This window comes from Hydra vulgaris, chromosome 03, assembly GCF_038396675.1.
Source record: "Hydra vulgaris chromosome 03, alternate assembly HydraT2T_AEP".
In the NCBI taxonomy this organism is placed as follows: Eukaryota; Metazoa; Cnidaria; class Hydrozoa; order Anthoathecata; family Hydridae; genus Hydra; species Hydra vulgaris.
The window spans coordinates 38,380,351-38,406,598 of NC_088922.1; the positions used below are offsets into that span (position 1 = coordinate 38,380,351).

Below are 26,248 nucleotides of genomic sequence, written 5' to 3' on the forward strand. Positions count from 1 at the left end.
TACACCAATACAAGGTTCAGTTGACTCAAAAATATCTTGAAATAGACTATCACAAGCGTTGAATGTTTAATAATTGGATTTTTGAGCAACTGATAGTTGATCCTTCAAGTTAAAAAAAAAATTAAAACTCATTTTTAACTGGATGATTATACGATTAAACTAAATTCTCATATTTGGGCATTTGAAAATCCCCAAGAAATAGAGAAAGAAAACGCTCTCTTCATCCAAAACGAATGGCTGTATGGTCACACCAATCTTTCCTTTGCTTTATTAGCCAAAGGAAGGATTGGTCCATATTTCGATAAAAATGACGACGGGCAAACAGTTGGAGTGACTGGTGATCGCTATTGATGTATGCTAGAAAACTTTTTTATGACCTTTTTTCCATGATATTTATTTTAGACATTGGTCTAAAAAACGCATTTTTTCCAGTAGAATGGCTGAATCAGAAGAAGGCAGAGAAAGAGAGACAGGCGAATTGCTAAACGAAAAGAATACCGAAAACAAGCATTGTAGTGACGAACGATTAAGCGATGTCTTTTCTTTATCTGATGAAATTAACCATCCCATCAACAAAAAAAAGTAAAATATAAAATGCATGAATTTATGTGCTTTGCATTGATAAATATGGTTAATATATGTTTGATAAATAAAATTGTGTTTAATAAATTTTGTTATTATTTTCATTCACTACTACTCAATATGCTCCAGTTCACTGCCTATTTATAAAAACTATTTATAAACTCCATGGACCGATAGTAGTTATAACTCAAACGAAAAAAATCAATGCCCTGATTTTTATCATAGGCCATTCTTAATTTTATATTTATTTATGTTTTTGGTGAAACGAAGGAAAAAAAAAGAGAAAGAGGCAACATGGAAGTACAAATCAGGTGCTGAAAAAAAGCTCAAAAACGACAACATGAATTGAAAGCAGCTGGTAATGATCCAAAACAATTAAAGTTAACGGCAGGTCTCGCTTCAGTACAGGTGCCACAAATACAGAGAAAAGCTGGAATACCCTTTACAGCACCAGAGAATCTAGAATTTATATCAACATCTATTGTGAATATCACGCCTATTATTAAACAAGCCTATTATTAAACAGAGCCTATTATTAAACAGAGCCTATTATTAAACAAAGCCAATTATAAAGTAAGCCTATTATTAAACAGAGCCAATAACAGAGATTAGTGACCAACCATCTGTACAAGAAACAGACAATAATCAAGATGTCATAACTGCAGCAGATAAAGGAGCAGAACTACAATACTCAGAAACATTCAGAAACCGAAACATTACTGAAACTGAGAGAGCGACTGTAGAAATGGGTAATTATGAAGTGCCTGTAACTGCAGCGCCGGACCTAACTCTAGCAGAAAAGATTATTCAGAAGCAATTAGACAACGTTGTAAATGTTAATGAAATTGATCCAGCTAAATTTCTAGAGCTGAAAAATGCTAAGATGATTGATAAAAAGCAATTTATTGTATTAGGGTCAAATCAGCCAACAAAACTTTCAAGGTTATCTAAGTACTACACTGAATCAGTTAAAGGTAATGACATTAAAGTTGTGCAGAAAAAGTCAAGGCTAACCTACTCTATATCACTAGACAAAATTATTTGCTTTGTTTGTTTATGCTTTGGATCAAAAGAGGACACAAATTCTTTACGTGATGGGTTCGATAATTAGTCAAACTTAAGTCATATCGTAACAAAGCCTAGCATCCAGAAAAACCATCGAAATGCTGCTTAAGCTATGGTTCATTGATAAAATATTAAATACTGAAACCATGAGACATCTAAACAAAAAACATAAAGAAGCAGAGAAACTACATCAATACCTAATACGAGTTATTGATGCTATTCGCTATTTGATCGCAGAGAGTATTTCTTTACGTGGAAATGAGGAAGCAAACTTTTACAATGACTCTGAAAAAAGTGAAGTCTTTCAATGTAGTACGGGTAAATTTCAAAAATTTGTTAGATTTACTCAGTCAGTATGACGAGGTGCTGAATGAAATACTTTGCAGTACTTAAAAACAATCTGCTGGAAGGGGTGCAGATGGTCGAGAAGGATATTTCAGAAAAGGTAAATAATTCAATATTCTTTTCACTATCAGCTGATGGCACCACTGATATTACACTTTGTGAGCAAACTTCTGTTGTATTACGTTATGTTACGCTTGCTGCAGAAGAGGCCGTTGTAAAGCAACATCTGATTTCAATGATTGAAACTGAAACAACTACTGGTGAAGAAATAAGTGAAAAAATCAAAGATGAACTCAAATCAAATAACGTAGATATTCAAAAGCGCGTGTGTATGTCTTTTGATGGTGCAAGCAATATGCAAGAAATAAACAAAGGAGTTGCAACACATTTGAACCAGTGTTCTCCCATGGCAATAAATATTTATTGAACAAATCTGGTTATGAAAGCTTGTGCAAAATATTCTGATGTTTCTGTTAACCTTTTTGGAACAGAAAACAAGCCTGGTGATGTGCAGAAATTAAAGACTTTTCTGTACGGAAACTCAAGGAAACGAAATACTATATTTGAGAAGTGCAAATCTCTTTTTGAGGATGTGAATCAGTCTCTTGAACTGGCTGCTACCCACAGCGTTCCTTTCAGTGCCTTACAAAATACAACAGACCGACTGCTGACACTATACCCTGCAGTAATCGATTGCCTTGAACAAACTTCAAATGGCATGGAATTTAAAATGAATATTCGAAGTGAAGCACAAGGTCTATTATCCCGATTTCAGTCATATGAAACAATTGTGACTTTATGTCTCTTCAAAGAAACTTACTCTTGGGTCCCCTAAATAAAATTCTTCAAGGAGAAACACTTGATTTTTCCATTGCTATAATGTCTGTCGATGTATCAGTGGAAAAGCTTCAAGTACTAAGGGACAGTGCTCCCCAAAATGCTTTTTTATGTTGTTAAAATTGCAAATCAGCTTAATTAGCAAACATTTGTTGAGAAAAGGGGTCGCAGAAAGAAACGACTGGATTTTCGATGAAACAGAAGATGAGCGGCTTACTTAGGCTAAAGATCAGTGGGTAGCAGAAGTGTTTTATACTGTAGTGGATTCAGCAACTGCATTTCTTGTTGACAAATTTTCTTCACAGCGGAAATTTTTAGAAAGCATAGACATTTTTTTATTAAAGAATATGAGTGAAGATATTAGCATAATTTTCGTAACTCTAATTCACAAGAAAAAATTCGATCAGTACTTGAAAAATTCAAAATTGGTATCAGTTTAAATGAATTCACTACTGAAATGGTTGATTTTATGGAGATCTTCAGAAAGGCTGCTAAGAAGGTTAACAAAACTTTACCTTCTTTCCTCACTATTTACAATTTTATGCTGAAGACTATGTTAGATGCTGTATTCCTCTCTGTTGCAGTTCTATATAAGGTTTTTAGTACAATTCCAACAAATTCAGCAAATAGTGTGAGAGTTTTCAGCAAAATAAATCTTGTCAAAACTCGTCTAGCAAATAGGTTGACACCAGAGCATGTTGGGGATTGTGTTCTCTAGTCACCGGAATATGAGAAAATGTAGAATTTAACGCATTCAGACATATTAAAAAACTATGCTGATACAAATTATTACGTAATATTTTGTATCCATAAAAAACGTTTTTAGTATAAATATAATTTTCCTTGATCGCTTATTTGTCTTTCGTTAAAAGTACTTCACCGGGCCCCTCTTCTAGAAGTTTGTACCTGCTTTTCAAGTGCCACCACGTCCCTGGTTGCTAGAGGGCACATACTATATGCTATGTCCTGGGCGTCATGAAAGCTTTAGGTGGCTTTGCATTCAAAGATATCTCACCTGAGATTATATTTGTTTTACTTTTAACTTTTACATAAACGTTTCATTAACTTCCTTTATCTTTCATTAACATCCTTTATCTTTCATTAACATCCTTTAATTTAACATTTTTTATCTTTGATTTAATTCAGGTCCATTTGTGCAATAAATTACTTTTAAATATTTATTAGGGAATGTATTGTTAATAAAAAGAGTTCAAGGTCAACAACACCACCATTAAACTCGCTATAGATTTTTTCCCCCAATGTTTTGAGAACGATTATATAAAATATTTAAGTTAAAAAAAAGTAAAAAATATTTCTGTAAAAAAATATGCACTAAAGTTAACGTTTAAGTAAAGGTAAAGATAAATGAACGTTTGCGTAAAATTTTTGCATATTTTATTGAATAATTTGAATTTTAAATAAAAAATATATTTTATGTTTATAAAACCTAAAATCTTTCGTTGCTTAACAATAATTTTTTTTTTAATTGGTAATAGTTTGAAGGTTTATGAAACCTTCAATTTAAAACTTTATTCAATTTAAAAGTTTAAATCTTTATTCAAATTAAAAAACTACATATTTTTAACTAATATTGTTAAAAAACAAATAAACTAGACTTCAAATTGCACAATCACGCTAGCAAAATTTTAAAAATGGCTTATTTTTAAAGTTTGACTTGCTTGGTTAGTAAAAGTAGTTGCTTGGTTAGTAAAAGTAGTCTCATCCAAAAAGTTTTTTCTTATATAATTACTCTCAACACTGCTCAAAACGAAAATACGATGTTGTGACGACCATAGCAGAATTTTGTTTCTCATTTCGAATGTTTTTCTTGTTTAAACTTGAAGGAATGCAAAGCGCACAGAAAAAAATCAAAAACGATAAAACTGACATGAGCACAAATGCAAAATATTGGTTTATAGGAAACACTGCTGAAGTGTTGTTTTCTTGCGCCTTTTTAATGTTTTTCATTGACCATGTAAATGCATTTCCAAATGCAACAGCACCAATAGAACTAAAAAAAAAATAATTAATTATTAGAGACGGAGTTAATTTAATTCCCAGTTTTTTTAGAGATTTTATTAATCACCTGGGTCTGCTCTTTCGGTTTGACACAATTCTATTTCGCAGCATATCTTTGCAAAAGAAAAAATTGTTTCGCTTCGTACCATATTTTACAATACAAAAAAGTTTTGTATTTTGAAAATTTTGAATTGTAAAATGTGTGTTTGCATCGTACCGTATTTTTATAAAATGAATTTATTTCATTTTGTTTCGTTTTCACAAAACAAAAACTTGTTTCGTTATGTATAAATTATTACGAGACAAAAATTATTTTCTTCTAAAAATCATAAATCTCGTTTTTAATTTCCCGCAAGTTACTTAATTTGTTGTTTAATACTTTAATTTCTTGTAAAAATGTTTTTTCTTTAAATAACTTTCTAAAACTAATTACAAAATACCGATTCTTCACTTTTCTGATTGTTACTGCTTTGTATCTCTCTTTGATTAGAATCAATATTACTGATTAATCCAACGAATCAATATAAAAACGATTAATCCAACGAATTAATATTACCGATTAATTCAACGAATCAATATTACCGGTTGATCTAACGAATCAATATTACCAATTGATCCAAAAAATCAATATAACCGATTAATCCAACGAATCAATATTACCGGTTAGAATCAATCAATTAATTAATTAGAATCAAAATTACTAAAAAAACCAACTACCCAATTACTAATAATAACAATTAATTAAATTATCCTCAATACTTCACTCATGCCTAAGCTCAATTTTCTGGATGTTCGACACCATTGCTGCGTCAAAATACGATGAATGTAAAAGGTGTCTCTAATCCAACTGATAGATCCATTAGTGATACCTGATAATCAAGCATTCTATTGACTACGCTGAAATGGTAAGGCCAAAATAGCTTAATAAGAGCAAAATAAACCCAAAAAACTGGTATCAAACTAGATGATGCATACGGTAAGTTTTCTTAGAACAATTTCATAAAAAACTAAACTTAGTCTTGTAAAGGGAATAATTTTCTCGCAAATCATTGATTTTTAATTCGTTTTTTTAAGAGCAACAAACACAGTTTAGATCACAATAAAAATAACAATTATGAGAAAAATTCTTCTCAAATGGAGAGGCAGTTAGAAGCAGACATTGCCATGTTTAGCAATCCATTAACTATAGTAGATGAATCTCGCATCAAGAAATGATAGAGCATTTAAATCCTAAAGTGAATGCAAAATATTCTATCACTTGAACCGTCACTAAATGTCATGAACACTGCGCAAATGTTTATCAAAAAAATAAGTTGGTAGTTGTCAACATTTTTCTGTAAGAATAGTTACTCGTAATATTTAGTTATTTATTGCAACAATCATTAATTTATCATAAAAATCATTAACTTACCGTCAATTTCGATTCAGGTTCTGGAGGAAATGTTCCAAAAGTATACTATTTTAAACACTATAAGTAAGTCATTGCCCACAATGTGACGGCAAACCTGAAACATGTTTTTCAATCAAAAACAAAACAAAATACGACTCACTGTTGTGAGCAGATTACTACACTAGCCTACCTCATGCTAGCAATTAAGAGTAAGAAGTGAATACAATCTATATCACCACAGAGTAATTTAGTAAAGTTCACAGGTCCAACTTAACTAGTCAGCTTATTGAAAAAGTGTGTGTAAGTCTTGATGTAAAATGTTAAAATCATTGCTACTTTCACCATTAGGTGAAATTAGCAATGATTTGGGTCTTTCATAAAGTACGTACGCAGGTATGGGGGAAAGTTAGTCAAAAGCGACGGATGCGTTTAAGGAAAGGAGGTTAAAAATCGCGAGTACGCACGTTATTTGATTATCTTTTGTTTTCTCCTAAAACTTTATTTTTTTTTAGATTTATAGAATTTCACGAGTTTAAAAAATCAATATCATGTTATGTAACATAGTTGTGTCGAACTCACTAAAAGTTTTTTTGCTTTTAATGTTTAAAAAAATGTATGCGTTAGAGAGGGGGTTGATTAATGATTAAAGAGGGGGTTGATAAATAACGCGTACGAACGCAGAGAGGGAAAGAGGTCGTTAAATGCATACACTTACTCACGAGGAGAAAGAGGGTCTTAAATCAATGGTTTTACTGCGTACGTACTTTATGGATGGGCCCTTAAGGTGAAGCTACTCTATGTTGAAGTAAATCCTAAAATTAAAAATGCGTTGTTTTCTTTTAGTGAAAAATCCATCTATTTATTTTAGGAAAAAATGACAACCATCTTTTCGCTGATGTTAGTCCAAAAAAAAATGAAGACTTTGTTCAAATGTATGTATAATAAAAGGGAGCTAATGCTTTTCAAAATTGACAATTTTCTATAAAGCTGCATTTATAAAGAAAAAAAGAGTTAATTACTGCTTTTTGTCAAAAATTAAGTGTTACACGCCATAAAGTGAGCAATTCAATAAACATCGCATAATCAAGGCATAATCAAACTATGCTTTGAGACACTTCACTTGCAATTGAGAGATAGTGATTTTAAAAAAAAAAAAAAAAAAGAAGTGAATTTCTCGTTAAAGGATTAAATTACTTAATAAAAGACTATACTTATTAAAATTTAATAACTGTTGTAAAAACTTAATATTTTTATGAAATATTTGTTGTAAAAATATTTATTGTTTCTGATTCCTTGTTTCTGATATATATTTACTATATTTACTGTTTCTGGTTTCACGATATAAACTTAGACAATACGAAAGTTTGGAGGTGTTAACCAGAAAAGTCTTCTATGATTATTCATCAATGAAAATATTTTTATTCAGTGAAAGAGAAAGTAAACAGTTTAAAGTATCAGCTGGTGTTGATGAATAATTAAAAGAAAGTAAAAATTGAGTCGAATGGTAATGATCACAACGTCAAAACGTCCCAAAAATTGAGGGGAAGTTTAAGTTTTTCTACGCTAAACCTTGTAAAAAAAGCTCAATATTGAAATGCCCGAAGAGAAATGCTATTACTTTCTTATTGCTATCACAGTTTGCAAGGAATGTGCTCTTCATTTCAGCTGCATCAAGCGGTAATGAGAGAGCTAATTATCAGTAATAAATAACTCTTTCCACTCAGTCAGCAACTGATCAAAGTCAATTATGACTTTGATTTCGTAAAAGAAACGAAAAAATTTACGAGAAATCAAAGTAATAAACAATAAAATTTGGTACAAATTGAAACAAAATTTTTGAAAATTTTTGAAAATTTTTTTAGACAATATAACATTTGACTTGTTTCGTAACATCCATAAACTGTCAAAATATTCGAATTACTTTGAAAAAAGATTCAAATTATTTATTGTTAAGAAACTAAAAATGAAACTACCTGTCTGAAATTTACAAACACCTTTACTTCTAAAATTTTATTTTGAAATTTCTTAAAATGCTATTTTCAATAATTTTTAACGTTCGATGTTACACAGTTCATCAAAAGAAAAGTTTCATTAACTTTCTGTTACACAGTTCATCAAAAGAAAATATATTGTTACACAGTTCGTCGAAGAAAAGTTTCATTAACGTTCTTTGTGATGCAGTTCAAAGTTTTCATTGTTTTCAAAATTGTAGTGGGCAAGTCTTTCAATCTTTACAATGTTGAAAAATGTGAGCAAGTTTTTTAGATTGGATGGCTCGCTCACAGTAAGCAGTACTTGGTTTTTGCATACTGTGAGGGATCAAATTATTAAAAGTTGATTTTAATATTGCATTACAAACCCCACATTATAACTTTTAATTGATTTAAATTTATCAATATCCGGTTATTACAAAAATTCAATAACTTTTTTTTAATGTTGTTTTAAAGATTATCAATAAATAAATTCAATAACTTTTTTTAAATGCTGTTTTAAAGATTATCAATAAATAAATTCAATAACTTTTTTTAAATGTTGTTTTAAAGATTATCAATGAATAAATTAAATAACTTTTTTTAAATGTTGTTTTAATAAATAAATAAATAATAAATAAAGATTATCAATAAATAAATTAGTTGGTTAAGATAAAAGAATAATAATAAAATTTAAAAATACAAACAATAAAAATAAATAAAAAATAAATACTTATACATATTTGGTTTTCACCCTTATTGTATTATATTTATTTTTATCAAAATGACTACAAATTTTGGTATATAAAAATAAAATATTTGATTCAAATTATTCTAATACAACAAAAAAATAGTTGATGTTTTCATTATTTTTTAAGAATAAGAGCGCCCTATTGATTTAAATTAGTAATTCACTACATTTAAAAAAAAAATATTTTGGAAAAACAAAAATAAAAAAACAACCTCCCAATAGAAGCTGCAGACATTGCCAATCCATTTGCTAACCCAAGCATATCTGATTCTACTGAATTATTTATAAAAATATTTATTGCTAAAAACCCGGCAGCACCGGTCACTCTTACACAGATCTGGATAATAGATGTTGTAACCCATAAAGTAGATCTAGATTAAACAAATTCGTTATAAAAGGTAACAGTTTATTCAAATTATTACACAGTTCAATAACTAAAAACTAATTAGAATATTTTTTACTAATGGTAAAAAATCTTAGCGCTAAATAAAATATTAAGCCTATAATTATGGTAGTATTTTTGTGTTTATTCTCTTCTAGACTTTTAAGATAACTTACATGAAAAAAAAAAAAAATCTTCCAATAATGTAAATATTTTTTCAAGTTCAGATAACAAGCTCTACATATATTTTAAATAATATAGTAATAATAAGTGATGACATGAATAATAAGTGATGACATGAAAAACTATTTTACTTTAACTAGCTAAGTAAGTTAAAGTAAAATAGTTTTTATTTACTATCAAAAATCACACAGCTATACTAGGATTACACAGCTATACTAGGATTACACAGCTATACATGGATTAGCAATAGTAATTAATACACAATAATATTAGGAAAACTAACAAAAGTTAAATTATACTAATCTAAACTGTTATACGAGGTTAAACTGTGCTTAAATATTATACAAGGTTAAACTGTGCTTAAATGTTATACAAGGTTAAACTGTGCTTAAATGTTATACAAGGTTAAAATAAGCTTAAAATATTATACTGATCTTAAGTTGATATGATGTAGTTATAGTTGGTTAATGAATGATCATCAATGACTTTCTGGTTAATTCTTCCAAAATTTCGTATACTCTAAACATATAACCTGTTATACTAGATTAAAATACGTCAAACTATTATACTAGGTTGCAGAGATTGCAATAGGTTATACAAGACTACATATGGTTATATTTACTTATATTTTATTAGTATAATTATACTAGATTGATTGTTCTATGTTGAACTAGAACTATGCAGCTCTGTTTAACAAATGTTTTGTTATACCTTGATTGTATGACACCTGATATTGGGACCAGGACTACAAACACACCATACAAGAAAGTTGATGCACAAAATACCTTACAATTAAAATGAATCATGAGTTATAATTTACAATGAAAAATTAAAAAAAAAAAAAAAATAGAAAGTGCAAGCTATTTACAGTCTTATCTTTTATTATTCACTTGAATAATTTTCACAAACACATTACAAAATGTGAAACAAAAAAAAACTCAAAAAAAAAAACGAAAAAAATACTATTTTGAAATATTAAAAAAATCAAAAACTATACAGTTGAACTTATGTAATTCGAATCACCATGAGATCTCAAAACATGTTTGAATTCGAATCATCTCGTGATCTCAAAACATGTTTGAATTCATGAGTTATATATTTTTGTGAGTTTTTAAATTAAAAGAGTTCAAGTTTTTTTTGTCATGAAAAAAAAATAAGCAAGAGGTGTCACAATATTGAGTGTTGCTGGTTATAAGTAAAAGTACACAAGTTATTTTTATGAGAAACATACCTTTTTAACAGTTACCACGGTTAATACTTGACACTTATGAGAACTAGTGAAGTTTACTACTTTAAAAATAAATCATTAGTAGGGATTTATTTCAAAAACAGTATGAATTTAAAAACAAGGGAAAACTACTCTCTTGCCATTTGGCAGTACACACATAAATACGGCAAACATTTAATAGCTTGAACAAAGGTCGCTGACAATTAATATTAATATGTTACACTCTAAGTCTAATTTTTAAGGTTTTTTTCTACAATTTGCAAAGTACACGCCACAAACAAGGTTAATTTTAAAAGGTAAGTACCTTTTATTTTAATATTAGATGAAAATGTATCGGAATAGGTATGTTTGATACTATTTAAAAGTTGTTTCTTGTGTGTTTATGTAATCAGTTATGAGGGTGGTTAAATAATAGATCAGAATATTTTTAACAAGAAAGAGCTGCTGAAAAGGAAAAAAAGAAAGAAAAGAAAACAACTAATGAGAAGGAAAAAAAGAAAGAAAAAAAACAACAGAGAATGAGAGGGAAAAAAAAGAAAAAAAACAACGAATGAGAGGGAAAAATAGCAAATTATCAAGAAATGTCAAGAGAAAAAAAAGTCATAAGAGTCAGACTCATCAATTTCCATTCTTGAGTTTAGCAACAGTGAAGATTCTTACTGGTGTAAAAATAAAGATACAATTACTCTGGAAAAAGATGTTTTTGTAATTGCAGATTATAAAGGGAGCTATTATCAGGGAAAATAGTGCAAGTTGTAGGTGATGGCTACAAGCCACAATGGTTAAGGCTGACGTTTCTTCTTATCGGTGACTAGATAAGAAACCTACTAAAGCAAAGGATAGTCTAACACTCAAAAAAAAATTTTTAAACGGTCAATTACTAACATAAAATCATGCTTTAATAAAAAAGTAACAAAAGCATGAAAAAATAATACTTTGTAAAATATTGCTTAGCAGTATGCAAGAAGATATGATTGTAAGTTTGAACTTAAAATTATATAATTGACAAACAATCTTAATGGTAAAGCAGTCATATAGAATTTTTTCTCTCAGAGGTCAATTACTGGCACATTTACCTTACTTTCTTTATAACCTAACTATCTTTGTTTAAAGTATTTTTTTCTTTGTAAACAAAGAATAATTACTTAACAATAATAAAATCTTAATAAAAATTTAAAAAAGTCAAAATTAATAGAAAATAATAAAGTAAACACATCTGATAACCCTCTAACCCACAGACCATGTACAGAAAATTGTACAAAAATTTCAAAAAGGTTTCAAAAGTTGTAAACTAAGTAAGCTTTTAGTCCTAAAGCTTCTGAATGTGCAAAAGAACTATCGTCTATTTCAATATTTTTTCATTGAATTATGAACTTACTAACAAGTTTGTACAACTAATTTTAGAAAAGTGTTAAACCTATCCATGCATTTTCTGATATTGATATCTACAAGAGAAGTTACAAATTTGTTTGTAGCATCTCGAGTTGGCAGATTTTCAAATCACAAACAATTTGATCTTACAATGTTTGTGATTTTTTATTATTTTGATTTTATTGTTTTGAACTACATTTGCCTTTGCATAGTGCAAATGCTTTGCTATTTACATAGTGCAAAGCATGCAAGCTATGCATTTGGGTAGTGCAAATGCTTTGCTATTTTTTGCTTTTGCATCAAAGATTTTGATAACAATCTTAGAAAAGACCAAAAATTTATCTGCATTGAAAATTGTTTAATTTTTTATCTAGGTAATACTGTTGTTATTTCTTCTCAAGATACATCTCTTGTATCTCAAGGTACATCAAGACTATTTCTTTAGAAACTTTTCCTAGCTGCCCATTGTTCTATATAAAGTAAATGTTGTGTCTAAACAAGGTGATATCCTTGTTTAGACACAGCATTTTGAATCCTATAGTCTATCTGACATTACTAAGGCTTGAATCACAGCTTAAATCACTTAAGAAAAATATTGTTTACCTTTCATTCAACCATCGATTCATAGCTGTTAAATTATTATATTATAATGTTTTTGTAAACTTTTCACACAAAAAAAGAACCTTGATAAGAATAATGTTTCCACACATGTAAATCACTTCAAGGAAAACTTCATTCAATTTTTTATACGTTCCTGTTTCGACAAATTGGTATTTTAATGACAAAAACACTATAGATCTCTTTTTTTTATCTTCCAGGTAGCAAAGGGTACATATGATATATGGAGCTTTATTATCAAATTAATCTAACTTTTTTTTTTTGCTTTGCTGCCATTAAATTCATTTCTGACACAAGCAATCAAACTTAAAGAAGCTTTAAAACTTCATAACACTTAAATAAACTGAAGCATTCAAACCTTGGGATTCAAATTTATTATAGTAGAATACCAAAAACGGAAAAAAACTTTGCAAACAATACTCAAATTAAATAATGTAAAATACATCCAAGGGAACCATGGATCTCTTCAATTTTCATAATTTTTGAATTATGTAAGTTTAAATTAAAAAAGTTCAGCTGTATAATATTTTAATATTTTTATTATATTTATAATAATATAAAGTTGTATAATGGCATAATTTACTTAGTTACATAAAAATACTATTATATAAAAAAATATTTTGAAAACAATTTAGATATGTTAAACAATTCAATCAAATTTGTTCAATCAAAATTAAATCAAAGTTATTCAATCAAAAATGTAATCAAACCTTTTTTGAGCCAAATTTAGTTGTCAACTAAAAATGAGATAATATAGCAAATAAATATAACTTTACATTTAAATAAATATTTAGCTGCAATTACAAGAGTAATTATAATTATACAAACCTTATTTAATATTGTCATTTGAGATATTAAAAGTAGAATTGAAACTATTAAAAAAAGTAAGCCAATATCGGATGTTGTCATACCAAGTCCAGCTATTAAAACAAATTAAGTGTATATATATCTGTGTGTGTGTATACATATACATATAAACATATATATATATATATATATATATATATATATATATATATATATATATATATATATATATATATATATATATATATATATAATATACATATAAACATATATATATATATATATATATATATATATATATATATATATATATATATATATATATATATATATATATATATATATATATTAGGGTGTCTCAAAATAAAAATACCTCAAAGTTTTTGCCCATTCTCTTACGTCCAAATAGGCTAAAATTACCAAAAAAACACTTTTTGTTCCAGTAAAAGTGATAACTGTAAAATTTCATTTTTCAAAAAAAAGTGCAATTTTTTTGTGAAAAATGAAAGTCTTTTATAAATATTTATTTCTAGTTTAAGAAGTTATTCTCTGGCGACCAGTATGAGGTTCTTTATTGTGTTGCCCAATAAGCTGTCTCTAACAAAGTTCTGGGCCAATCGGATAATCTTTTCTGTGCAGCCATTGGCACATTCAATTAGCTTCAAAAACCTTTTAAATATGTAAAATATCTAACAGTTGTTTTGCTTTATGCGCCATTTCAACTCCCCAACTCTCACCAATCCACCTCATTAAGCTCCTACTAGCTCAGTAAGCTCCTACAAGCACGAATCATAACCTATTGAAACCCTGCTTTGTAAGCTCCGCTGACCTGCTAACAACTGGTAGCTTTGGTTTCCTCATATGAAACTGCTCAGACAAATTAAAATGTGCCATTTTTATAATCTTTTTCTTTTCCTGATTCATCACCTAAGATACATTCTTAGTCATCCTACAGGCAAGCAGGTATGAAGCATTTACCAAACACCTTAGGAATGAATTATTATTAATATTTTTAAAAAACTCTAAAATGTGCTTCCCCTTCGCCCCCCTCTCTCCAAAAAAAAAAAAAAAAAGCGATTGATAATATAATTTAACTATTAATGGAAGGCTCCAGTCCCCATGTTAAATATCTCTGTGATCAATGGCCTCTTGAGGAACTTCAGGGCCTCCTTTTTAATGCTGTTTAAAAACAACATAACTTGTTACCCATTCTAACCAAACCTAATGTGCTCTGTCTTATCCACCTCGTTCTGAGTGACCAGCCTTTATATAATCTTACATATGGTGCTTTCCTGTGCCATTTTTTTTTCTCATCAATAAAATCCTGCACAAAATGAGAAATGTGTACCTCCAACATGTGTTGCCTGCAGATAAATCAGAACAGGGAAGATTGTGAAGATGGTAAACCTCCATAAAAGAACTTCAGTGTTGAAGTGTTGAAAGCATTTATGTAAAGAATTGTAAAAGAGTCATTTATAAAATTATATATCTGAGGTTTTCCAATGCCGAGAAGCTGGTTAAAATATTCTATCAATCAGCTGCCAATGACAGCTGGTTGATTGAATACTTTATAGGAAACAGTAGCCTTTTGGTATTAGTGTCTTCCTCTTTTTTTCTATATTTTCGTCTACTTTGACAGGACAACCAATGTTAGCTACAAAACTGAACTTTTTAATTGACCTAAGATGACTTAAATTGGCATGTGACATGTTTTTTTTATAAAAGAATTCTACGTTTATAAACATATAAGGCTCAGGTTATGTTTAAAAATTAGGCATAAGATAAGCATTTTGTTGTGTGTTACTTTAGAAAAAACAAAAAAATGAGAAAAATGTCCTAAGAATTTAAATAACATTGACAACAAAATAACATTAATTTTTAAAAGATTTAATTCTTATAAATTTTACAAAAATCACATTTTGACAATTAATTTTGTTTTTTTGGTTATTAATAGCCTCAGTGGACTTCAGAGAATGGCAAAAACTTAAGAAATGTCCTCAAAAAGGAAAAATAAAATCTATTTCTGGTGCACCCTTTTGGTGAGCTATTTCTGGTACACCCTTTTGTTGAGCGTAATTTAGAGCTTTTGGTAAAGCTTTAAATTATGCATGTTTTTGAGCAAAAATCTAATAATACCGTAATTCTTAAAGGTGTTTACTTGTGTATGAAAACCATTTGATGAAATTGTTTTTTATTAGTGCAAAATAAAAATATTTATGTATCAAATTTGAAGTAAGTTTATTTGTCTTTTCTACATGACTTACGAGAAAGCTTGCATTTTTGTAAGCTTAATCATACTTCTGAGCCTCTCGATACATTTTGCCTAAACATTACCGAGCCCAATTCTAAAAATCAAAATATGCTTTTAAAAAGTCATAATAGCACTATTTTATACTTAGGCATCATTATTAACTTTATTAAAAACAAAATGAAAGGTAAAAATAAATTACATTACATATTAATCCAACATTGATGTAATGGACATTTATTTTCAAAAAAATCATTTTTTTCAAATTTTACTATTTTAAAATTTAGCTATCATTTCCTGGCTACAAAATTTTTTTTTTCTGTTGATTTGTAGCTTTAGTGGACTTCAGAGAATGGGAAAAAAATGAAAGGTATCCTGAAGAAGATATATATATATATATATATATATATATATATATATATATATATATATATATATATATATATATATATATATATATATATATATATATATATATATATATATATATAAAGGAGAAAAAGTTGAGTTTACAATAATTTAAAAAATAAAAAAAGATTACTGTATTTTGGTAAAGTAGCAGCAAACACAGGAAATAACTCATTGTGACCCATAGCCAACAAACAATACACAGAATAGATTAATATCGTCAGCAAATAATATCTGTTTCTTTATTAAAAAATTAAATAAAACTCTTGAATAATTCACTTGATTGTTTTATAATTTAACTTATTTTTTTTGCTTTTTTACATTTTTTTTTTCAACAAACTATTTTTAACTTTATATTTTAGGAAATACAAATACAGATGCATTTTCAAGAAGGGTAAAATGCATTTATGTAAAAAACTATGCAAAAAACAAAAAGACCAACCCAAGAAGTTTTCCAACCTTTGTATTCTTAAACTGAAGAAAAAGCTTTGAAACTCCTGATTGCTTTGAACCAATTAACCTTGATTTTTCTGTCATATTTGTTTGAACTGACTCAGTAGTGATAGAATAATTTAAGTAAACATTTGAATCCATTACTGAGTTTTGTAAACTGTCATTTTGAACTATGATCTCCTGTTCTTTAGAATTTCTAATAAGAAAAATTTAGTATTAGATTTATTCTAAAAAGTAAAATAAATTATACTTTTATTTAATTATAGTTTAATAAAAATTTTAAAAAACTTGATATAGATATTATAGATAAAATAAAGTTATTTGTAAAAATTTAAACCAAAAAATACTTGATTACATTTTTTTCTTTGGCAGAAGAAAAACTGTCACTAGAAGTGAAAGTAACAATCCACTAGCAAATAGAAGGTTAGGTATCACAATCTTAAAATTATCAAAGAATGTTCCTACAATAAAACAATATAAAAGAATAAAAAAAAAAAGAAGTTCTTACAGAAAGAAAAAAAAGTTAAACAAAATCAACATAAACTACGTATTAAAGATAACTACAATGTAATATGATAATAAATAGAAAATTGTTTGCATTGGTTCTTAATTTTAATTATTTCAAGGTAGGAAAAAAATTTCTATTGACAAGCTACATACCTTTTTTCACCTTATATTTGAATATAGATGTAAACTTGTCTTTCCTATATCTAAAAATCTCTTAATCTGTGATTAGAGATTTTTTTTCTACCATGACTAGTACTTATAGAAGCTATCATTGCTTGCCCCACTAAGAAAAACACAATCTGATGATTTTGACCAGGGCCAATACAAAGAGATCTTGCAGAGGGGGTGACAAATCGTTTTTTTTCAACTAGGATCTAGATAGAAGTTTAATGTCTAAAAAAATTTTTTTTTGAATTCTTTTCTGTCTTCGTTTTTATTTTTGAATTGAACAATTTTTTAATTTTTCTTCAATTTTTCATCTCTTAAACTCTATATTTTCTAATAACTTGAAGTTGCTTGCAGTCGTGTTGCAAATAAATTTGTTAAAATAAATAAGCAAAATTAAACTCGTGTATCAAGTTAACTAATAACCATTAAATCAGGTATGATTATTTTTACGTGTTTTGTTTGGTGCACTCCATCCGATCACCTTTCTCTTTATTATTATTATTATTTTTAAACATCTTCGCTTCCAACAAGGCTGCAAGCAGCCACTAATTAAAGTTGGAAGTTACTGAAAGGAAACGATTGACAGACGACTTAACGGATTGCAAATTATATGAATCAGGAAAGTTAGATGAAGGAAGCGAATTCCAAAGAGCTGATGTTCGAGGAAAAAAACTAGACGAATAAGCGCTTTTGGAGCACTTAGGAACAGTTACAGAAAAAGAATGAAACTTAATTGAATGACGAGTAACACGAGAATGAATTTTAGTAGATGGCACAAGAGACACTAGCTCTTTAGAGCAGTGCCCATTATAGTATTTGTAGAAAAGAGAAAGAGAGGCAACATTACAACGATGTGATAATGGTTGGAGGTTGGCTGCAAGAGCAGGTCCAACTATGTTTACAATGCGTTTTTGCACCTTGTCTAAAAGAGAAAGGACATCATTAGAAGATCCGCCCCAGATATGGCTACAGTATTCCATACAAGGCCGGATTTGAGATTTATAGAAATAGAGAATAGAATCCGAAGTAAGAAAGTGTCGAGCTCGCTAAAGAGATGCAACCTTAGCAGATGCTAATTTTGAAACGGATTTGATATATGATTTCCAAGAAAGATCAGAAGTAAGAGTTAATCATAGAAGACTATATGACTCATTGAGTACATCACCGTTCATAAACATAGAAAGATCTAAATTATTGCGAAAACAATTGCCTGAAAAACATTGAGTTTTATCTGTATTGAAATTCAAAAGCCACTGTGAGCCCCATTCTGTAGCAGAAGTGAGATCCTTTTCAAGCTCAGATGCCCCCTCCAAGCAATCAGAGGGTGTTGGTTTCTTATCATAACAAGAATAAATGGTAGTATCATCAGCAAACAATGCGACTTTAGATAAGTGAATATCTGGAAGATCGTTAATGTAAATTAAAAAGAGTATAGGGCCAAGGATAGAACCTTGAGGAACCCCTTAAGTTACAGAATAAGAAGAAGAGTGCTGTCCATCGAGGACAACTTTTATACTACGATTGGAAAGGAAGGATTCAATAATCTTAAAGTTGTTGCCGGATACACCATAAGAAAAAGCTTATAGAGAAGACCAGCATGCCAAACCCCATCAAAAGCTTTTGAAGTGTCAAGAGCGACAGCCTTAACCTCTCCATCTTTATCTAATGCACGATAAAACCTATCAGTTATTACTGTTACCAAATCAGCTGTAGAACGAGAAGATCGAAATCCATATTAATGGTCAGAAAGTAAGTTATTAGATTCAAGATGAGAAATTAAGTATTTGTTAATTAAAGATTCAAAAACCTTGCTATGATAAGAAGAAGACTAATGGGATGGTAGTTAGACGAATCAGATCGCTCTCCAGAATTTTTGAAGATAGGGATAACAGATGCCGCTTTCCAGCAGGCTGGAAAACTAGACTCTGATAAGCACTTGTTGAATAGTTTTGAGAGTATTGATGACAGCTCCAGAGAACGCTTCTGCAAGACAATAACAGGTATGTTGTCCGGGCCACAAGCAGTAGAAGTATCTAGACAGGAAATCACTTTAGATACAGAAGCTGGAGTGATATGAATGTCAAGCAATGGATCAACCTGTTTGTTGGCAATATCAGGTAGAACGCAACTAGTGGAATCAAGAGACGATATTGATGAAAAGTTTTTAGCAAACAATTCAGCTTTATCTTTAAGTGAGGTGATAAAATCAGAACCATACAAGAGAGGTGGAATTAAAGATTTGCCCTTATTATTGATATTATTAAAGATTCTCCAGAAGTCACGAGAGCCTAATTTTTGAGATAAGAGATTTCATGACCTGAGAATAGCGGGCTTTGGCGTTAGACAACCTTTTTACAACTGTATCTGGCAGTAATAAACAGACGTCTGTTTTCTAAAGAATTGTTTTGCTGATAAATATGGAAGTAATGTTTTCGATTGGCAATCGCAGCAGCACAGTGTGAGGAAAACCATGGAGGAGAGTGAGGCTTCACTTAGAATTGTCGAGAGGGAACAAAAGATTCCAAGCCAGCCTGAACCCACGAAGTTATGTAAAAAGCACATTTGTCGACAGGAAGACAAAAGATTTCTACCCAAGGGCCATCACGAAGAAAATCACGGAAAGAATCCCAGTCAGCTTTACTGTAGTTGTAAGAGGTTATAAAATAGGGGGATTCAGGTGATGAAGAATGAGATATTAGTTTTAGAGAGATCAAACTGTGATCAGAAACACCTAAAGGTGAATGTGGAGAAACTGAGCACTGACTAGGATCAGAGACAAGACATAAGTCGAGTAGAGAAGGTAAATGATTCGGATTGTCTGGAAAGCGAGTTGGAAAGTTGACTATTTGAGTTAGGGATTGAGAAAGGTAAAAGTTGTGGGCTTAAATGCCTGCAGAATCACTGACACTAGAGCCAAGCCATTCAGAGTGGTGAGCATTAAAGTCACCGACAACAACTATATTAGCTGATGGGTAAAGAGAGAGGGCTTGGTCAATATGATCAGAAATAACATCAAAAAGAGTGCAGTCTTGAGATGAAGGAGAGCGATATAGAACAAAGAGAAAGGCAATAGAGTGAAGTGGTGCTACACGAAAGCACATGAAAGAATAGTCTGTGGATTCAAACCTAGTTTCACAACAAATGGCTGAATTCTTACGAATGTAAATGCCCAGGCCAAGCATGTGACTATTGGAGTCTTTACAAATTAAAGGAAGATAACCATCAACACTAAGATCACAAGATGAGACAGCTGAACTCAAATTAGTCTCACAAAGAGCAAGTAGGTAACTTTGAGTAACTTTGCAAAGGTAACTTAGAGTAACTTTGCAAGAGATAAGACTCAACAGCAGAAAAGTTACTTCGAAGACCACGAATATTAGTGAATGATAGGTTTAGAGAACTTGGTGATTTTTTGGTACTTTATTCATTTTTAAATTAGATTGAAGAATTTGACTCATAGCATTGATAGTACTCAGAACACCATTTAATAGACCACAGAGTTGGGAAACCTAACTACCAGCCGGCCTCAGAACCATAAAACTGAGTTTTAGAGCTGTACCCTCATTAGGAGATAATAGAATGAGTTGCCTAGTCATAAAAACAGAGACACAAGCAAAACCCATGCATTGAGTCAAGAAGATCCAGCATTCAACATCCTAAACTGGAAACAATGTATTAAAAATACATCTGCGCCAGCCTAATAGATGAAGAAGGGGTGCGAGGCTGGTCAACAGATAGAATCTGTTTACCCCTTAAGTCTTTGCCTAGGAGGCCTTCTACAAGACAGTAGCCGGGTGCATTTAACATCTTCCCAAGATGAGTATTTTTATCGAGACACCATCTCTAGCCTTTACTCAACCTCTGTTTGCAATTTAGCTATATATTTGATTAAAGGGTGGCTTCTGACTTGAATAGGTAACTTGAATAAAGGTTACCTACAGCTTCGTTGGAAGTAAATTTATATAAAAAAATAAAAAAAAAGAAGTTTTGTTACCTTTACTGAAAATATTTGGGTATTTAGTAACAGGAAACACGAGATAGCCTAAAAAAGTAATTAAAATTTATATATTTGTAAACTAGACTTTGTTTAAACAATCTTAATACAAAAAAATGTTAACATCATCATCATCATGCAAATTAAATATTATTTTTAAACAACATTTTTTTCATATTTCATTCACAAGGAAAATCTTAAAAACAAAGATTGAGTAAAAATCTAATACAACGATATTCTTTTGTTACCACAAATGAACAAAAAACATAAATATACACAGCCAAGCTACCTGCAATGCTAGGACCTATAATGAATCCAATGTTAGATCCTGAAAATACTATACTAAACCCAGTAGCAATGTTTGTATCATCAGAAACCTCAGAAATAACTGCTTTAGATATTATAATCATACCTAAAAACAATTTTTTATAACTACTATTATTATCATCATTATTATTATTATTTTTATTATTACTATTATTAGTATTATTATTATTGTTGTTATTAATAATATTATCATTACTATTGATATTATTATTAGTTAAAATTTACACATAATTCTACATATTTCAAATCCCAGAATCAAATATTTATAATAGAATTCTAATTAATTTATTAAGAATAGCGAATCTGACAATAGCTATCCAAAAGACAGAAAATTTTGATTTATTTATGTTTTAAATATAAATTAAGGTTGTTGATTTGATTTGGAAACAGACTTTTGATCATTGAAATTATCGACAAAAAAAATAAATTTACATTGAAAAAATATTGACAATTAAGAACTACGTTTTTTTGTACTATGCTTTATATAAAAGAATTATTAAAAATTGTCCTATTATAGCATCTTTTGCATATTCTGCATATTTTGAATAAAACATATTTAGAATTAATATATATATTTCTACTTATTTCTGAAATTTAGATTTTAACAAATTGCACCTTCAAATAAACCTCTTACAAAAGTCGCATTTTCGGAAGTAACACTTGAAAAATTAGTGGTTTCAATAAATACTCTTTAAAGGCTATATAAAATTTTCAAATTGCTAGATTCATAGAAATGTACCAAATTGTTTTAAATGTTATCTTCATTATCGGAATTTTTAAATTTTATTTTTTGATACAATAATAACAAAAAATAAAAAAAAATTTTGTAATTATTTCAAAATATTGTTATTTTCTAAAATTCATTGTTTGAAATAACAAAAATTGAAGACTTTCAAAACAGTTACTTTTGGAACAGTTACTTATGAAATAAAATTTTTGAAATACATAAAAGAAAATTTTTTGAAATACATAAAAGCAAAATAATCTAAAATAATAACTTTTAAAATAAACAACATAATTGATAATCTAAAATCTGTTAAATAAAAATTTGGATCATTAAAAATATCAACTTCATTTGAAAGCAAGAACTGAATGTGCTTCACAACTTGTATTTGAAAGAGAAAGAAACAGAAAATGGCAAAAAATACTATATTTTAAAAAGTTTTATATTTGAAAAGCAAGAAGTTGAAACCAAAAATGTGTGCGTGACAGAAATATGGGAATTTTAAACAATTATGTTGTTGATTTTTTAATCGTAAATTTTTTTCTTCTTTGCAGAATATTTACAATAAGTTTATTTATAATATATTCTACATATATTGTAAAATAATATATGCAGAATATATTAAAAATAGTATTTATAATATACTCTACATGTAGTGTTATTTCAGTGGAACAAATAAAGTAATGTTTCAGCTGTTATTAGCGGTATACTTCAAAATGTGTGGCATAAAGTTCAATAATAAAATCTAAAATTATAATGTGTCTTTTCTGTTGTATTTTAAAGCAAAAGTTACTAATAACAACCAAATTTAAAGACTTTTGTTGGCATTCTTTATTCTTAATTTTTTTTTGTGGAATGAAATACAGGACACTTTAGTTTTACTTGACATTAAACATTTCAAGTTAAAAAAATGATTTATTGCTAATTGCAAAGATGGATAAATGGCCAGCAAGCGGAACAAAAAGAAAATTAAGCAGTGGTAGTTCTAAAAGTAATTCAGATGACGCCACTGAAATAAATAAAGAAATCACCAACTTGTTGATTATTGAACCTTGTATATCCTATCCTCCATGTGAAGACACATTTTTTCCAGATTACTGGTCTGATATACAACAGAAGGAAAAATTGAAGACATTTCTCTGGTTGACAGTTTTAATAAATGGTCTTGGCTGTTCTGTTTTTAAGTTCATAATTTATTTAGGTGCCAAAAAACTTAGGGTTTAAAATTGGCTAGCAAGTGGACGCTTGGTAACATTGAGGAATATAATGAAACAAAAGAAAAAAAACAGCAACCAATGAGGAAAAAGTTTTTATGTCATTAACAATCAGCTGCATACGAAAAAGCTTTTAAAATTTTTTCTTAGTCCAAAAACCAGGACATAGAGAGGTGTTGCATTGAAAATGCAGATCCACTAACTACCTACCGCATATTTCGCACTGTGTAACACATTGCAAAAATGAATTCTAAATTTCCTTTTTTTAAAGAACTAATATCTTTGCAAGTAGAAAATGGTTTTGACATAGATCGTATTTTACTGTCAGATCAAGCATGTGCTGATATTGTCCACCATATTTCTAATGAAATGTAGACTAAGCTTGTAAACTATATATTACATAATGATAGTAAATCAGATTTATGATATATGAATTAGCAAAAAACATGCTCTTTCAATCTGTTTGAGTGAACATTTCAGAAATAAATATCGTTAATAGAATACTTTTTTACCTTACAAACAATTAAACACAGAAGCCTCTTTTAAAGCAAACTCTTTCATAAGTGTTATTGTCTAGGTTTTGAAAAAAAAAAATTTATTATGCAATTAAGTCTCTTTTCCTTGTGGTGCTTCTAATATGCATGACAAAATAGCAGGTGTGGCTTATTTACTTTTGAATCAGTTTCCCAATTTAATTTTATCACATTGTAGTAATCATTGTCAAGAGTTAGCAGTTAATGATGTTGTGCAAAATATTTTACCAATTTGTTACATGAAAAAGTTTTTTGATAAGTTGTATTCCATTTACAATGCATCTCCTAAAAACAAAAAAATACTGGAAATTGTTGCAATGGCTTTAAGTGTAAAATGGAATTCCATTAGACAAGTTCTAGGTACTAAATGGGTGTCGTCTAGCGCACGATCTGTATGGCTGTTTGGAATAATTATGCAGCATTGTATCAACACTTTAATGAATCTTCATTGAATCTAAAACGTAATGGCGAAGATAGAGCATAATATGCAGGCCTTAAAAAGAAATTGTGTGACATCATTTTTTTACTAAACATGGGATTAATGCTAGATGCTTTAATAGAACTAGAACATCTTTCTAAAAAGTTACAAGAGAGAAAATCTTCTTTACACATAGGGTTATTACCTTAAAATGCCATGTATTTCAATCACTGAGAAATTATTCTGCTGAATATTATTCACAACCACAGCTTGCAGCAGAAAAATATGAATATAAAGGCGTCAAATAAAGTTTCAAAAATTATTCAAATGTAATTTTTTAGTAAACTCAGTGAAAATCTTGACTCTAGAATGTTTACAACTAGAGCTGCACATAAATCGTTAGAAGAAAAAGAAAATGATCCAAACAAAGAAAAATATAATAGTTAGATAAAAAATTTCAAATTTTTGATAAACAACAATGGTTTCCAGAACAAGATCCATGCTTTAGAAACAGTGACATTAGACAATTAGAAAAAACTTTCAATATAAGTGAAAGTACATCAGGCCACGGATTTCATGAGTACTTTCCACTGCTGACTGTAATAAAATTCCTAATGATCATCAGCCTCTGAGCAATGCTATAAATACCTTGATTGTTTCTACAGCTGAATGTGAGCATTCTTTTTCTGCTATGAATATAATCTTGTCTTCTTAGCGAAACTCTTTAATAATAAAAACCGTGTTGAATTTAATGTTTATTTCATTATTAGGTCCATCATTAATTAATTTTGATCCAAAGAATTATGTATAACATTGGTTTTGAAAAGAAAATCATGATGCTAATTTCAGAAATTGTGAAGCCTTAAGATTAAAGTCCGTCAATGAAAGTGAAACATTTTGGAAGATATTTTGATAAAAAATTGTTTAATTTTTATATTGGTACACATAAATAAAATTTACATTAATTGTATTAATATACTTACAATTGATTTTTTTTTTAATGACTCTAAATTTTAAATTTGGCTCTTTATTTAACAGTGACATTCTCTTAACAATATAACTTAGCCCCCAACCTCATATAACATCTCCATCCACCCCCAGTTATTATTTTTACTATAGGCATTTAAAATTCCTTATTTGAGAAAATAAAAGATTATAAACTTTTACAGTACAAGTTTTTAGGAAACTGCATGAAATTAAAACTTGTACTGCATGACTCATTAATACAGGCTGGATGTTAAGAAAGCATTAAAAAACAAATTTTAAACATCAAATTAATATTTATACAAAGACCATAGAAAGAGCGTTTATATAAAAAATAACTGTTAGAAATTGCCAAAACCCTTCAATATGCCAAGGGCATCAGGAAAATATTTTTAGATTATAAAGTAAGATATCAAAATTATTTCTTACAAATTGATTGTTATTAATATGTTGTTAATAGTTGATAAAACAGGCAGTTTTAAATCTTCTAAAGGAGGGAATTAGTTTTAAATTTTCTTACTTTAGAAAATTTAACTTACCTTATCATATTTACTTCAAGGTAGAAATGATAGAAATTGCTTTCCAGCAACTAGTTGCTTTCAAAACAAGATAGATAAAGAACTATATAAACACAGATAGTATAGGCAAAGTAAGAAAATATATGTACAGAGCAGACGTAATGTCCTAGCCTAGATACATATTTTGTTATTTTGAATATACTG

The 26,248-nt window shown here is 29.0% G+C and overlaps 1 protein-coding gene across 1 annotated transcript in view; it reads right to left on the minus strand.

Moving 5' to 3' along the window:
• Window positions 1–4,366: 4,366 nt before the first annotated feature.
• Window positions 4,367–26,248, minus strand: part of LOC100212961 (uncharacterized) — a 54,767-nt gene continuing 32,885 nt past the window's right edge. Inside the window, exons 7-16 of the mRNA XM_065793139.1 lie at window positions 21,616–21,738; window positions 21,327–21,374; window positions 17,013–17,118; window positions 16,647–16,853; window positions 16,338–16,444; window positions 13,570–13,661; window positions 13,452–13,478; window positions 10,236–10,309; window positions 9,172–9,330; window positions 4,367–4,840 (exon numbers count right to left, since the gene is read on the minus strand). Of these exons, the coding sequence (XP_065649211.1) occupies window positions 4,582–4,840; window positions 9,172–9,330; window positions 10,236–10,309; window positions 13,452–13,478; window positions 13,570–13,661; window positions 16,338–16,444; window positions 16,647–16,853; window positions 17,013–17,118; window positions 21,327–21,374; window positions 21,616–21,738 (1,202 nt within the window). The 3' untranslated portion in view covers window positions 4,367–4,581. The remainder of the gene's footprint in view (window positions 4,841–9,171; window positions 9,331–10,235; window positions 10,310–13,451; window positions 13,479–13,569; window positions 13,662–16,337; window positions 16,445–16,646; window positions 16,854–17,012; window positions 17,119–21,326; window positions 21,375–21,615; window positions 21,739–26,248) is intronic.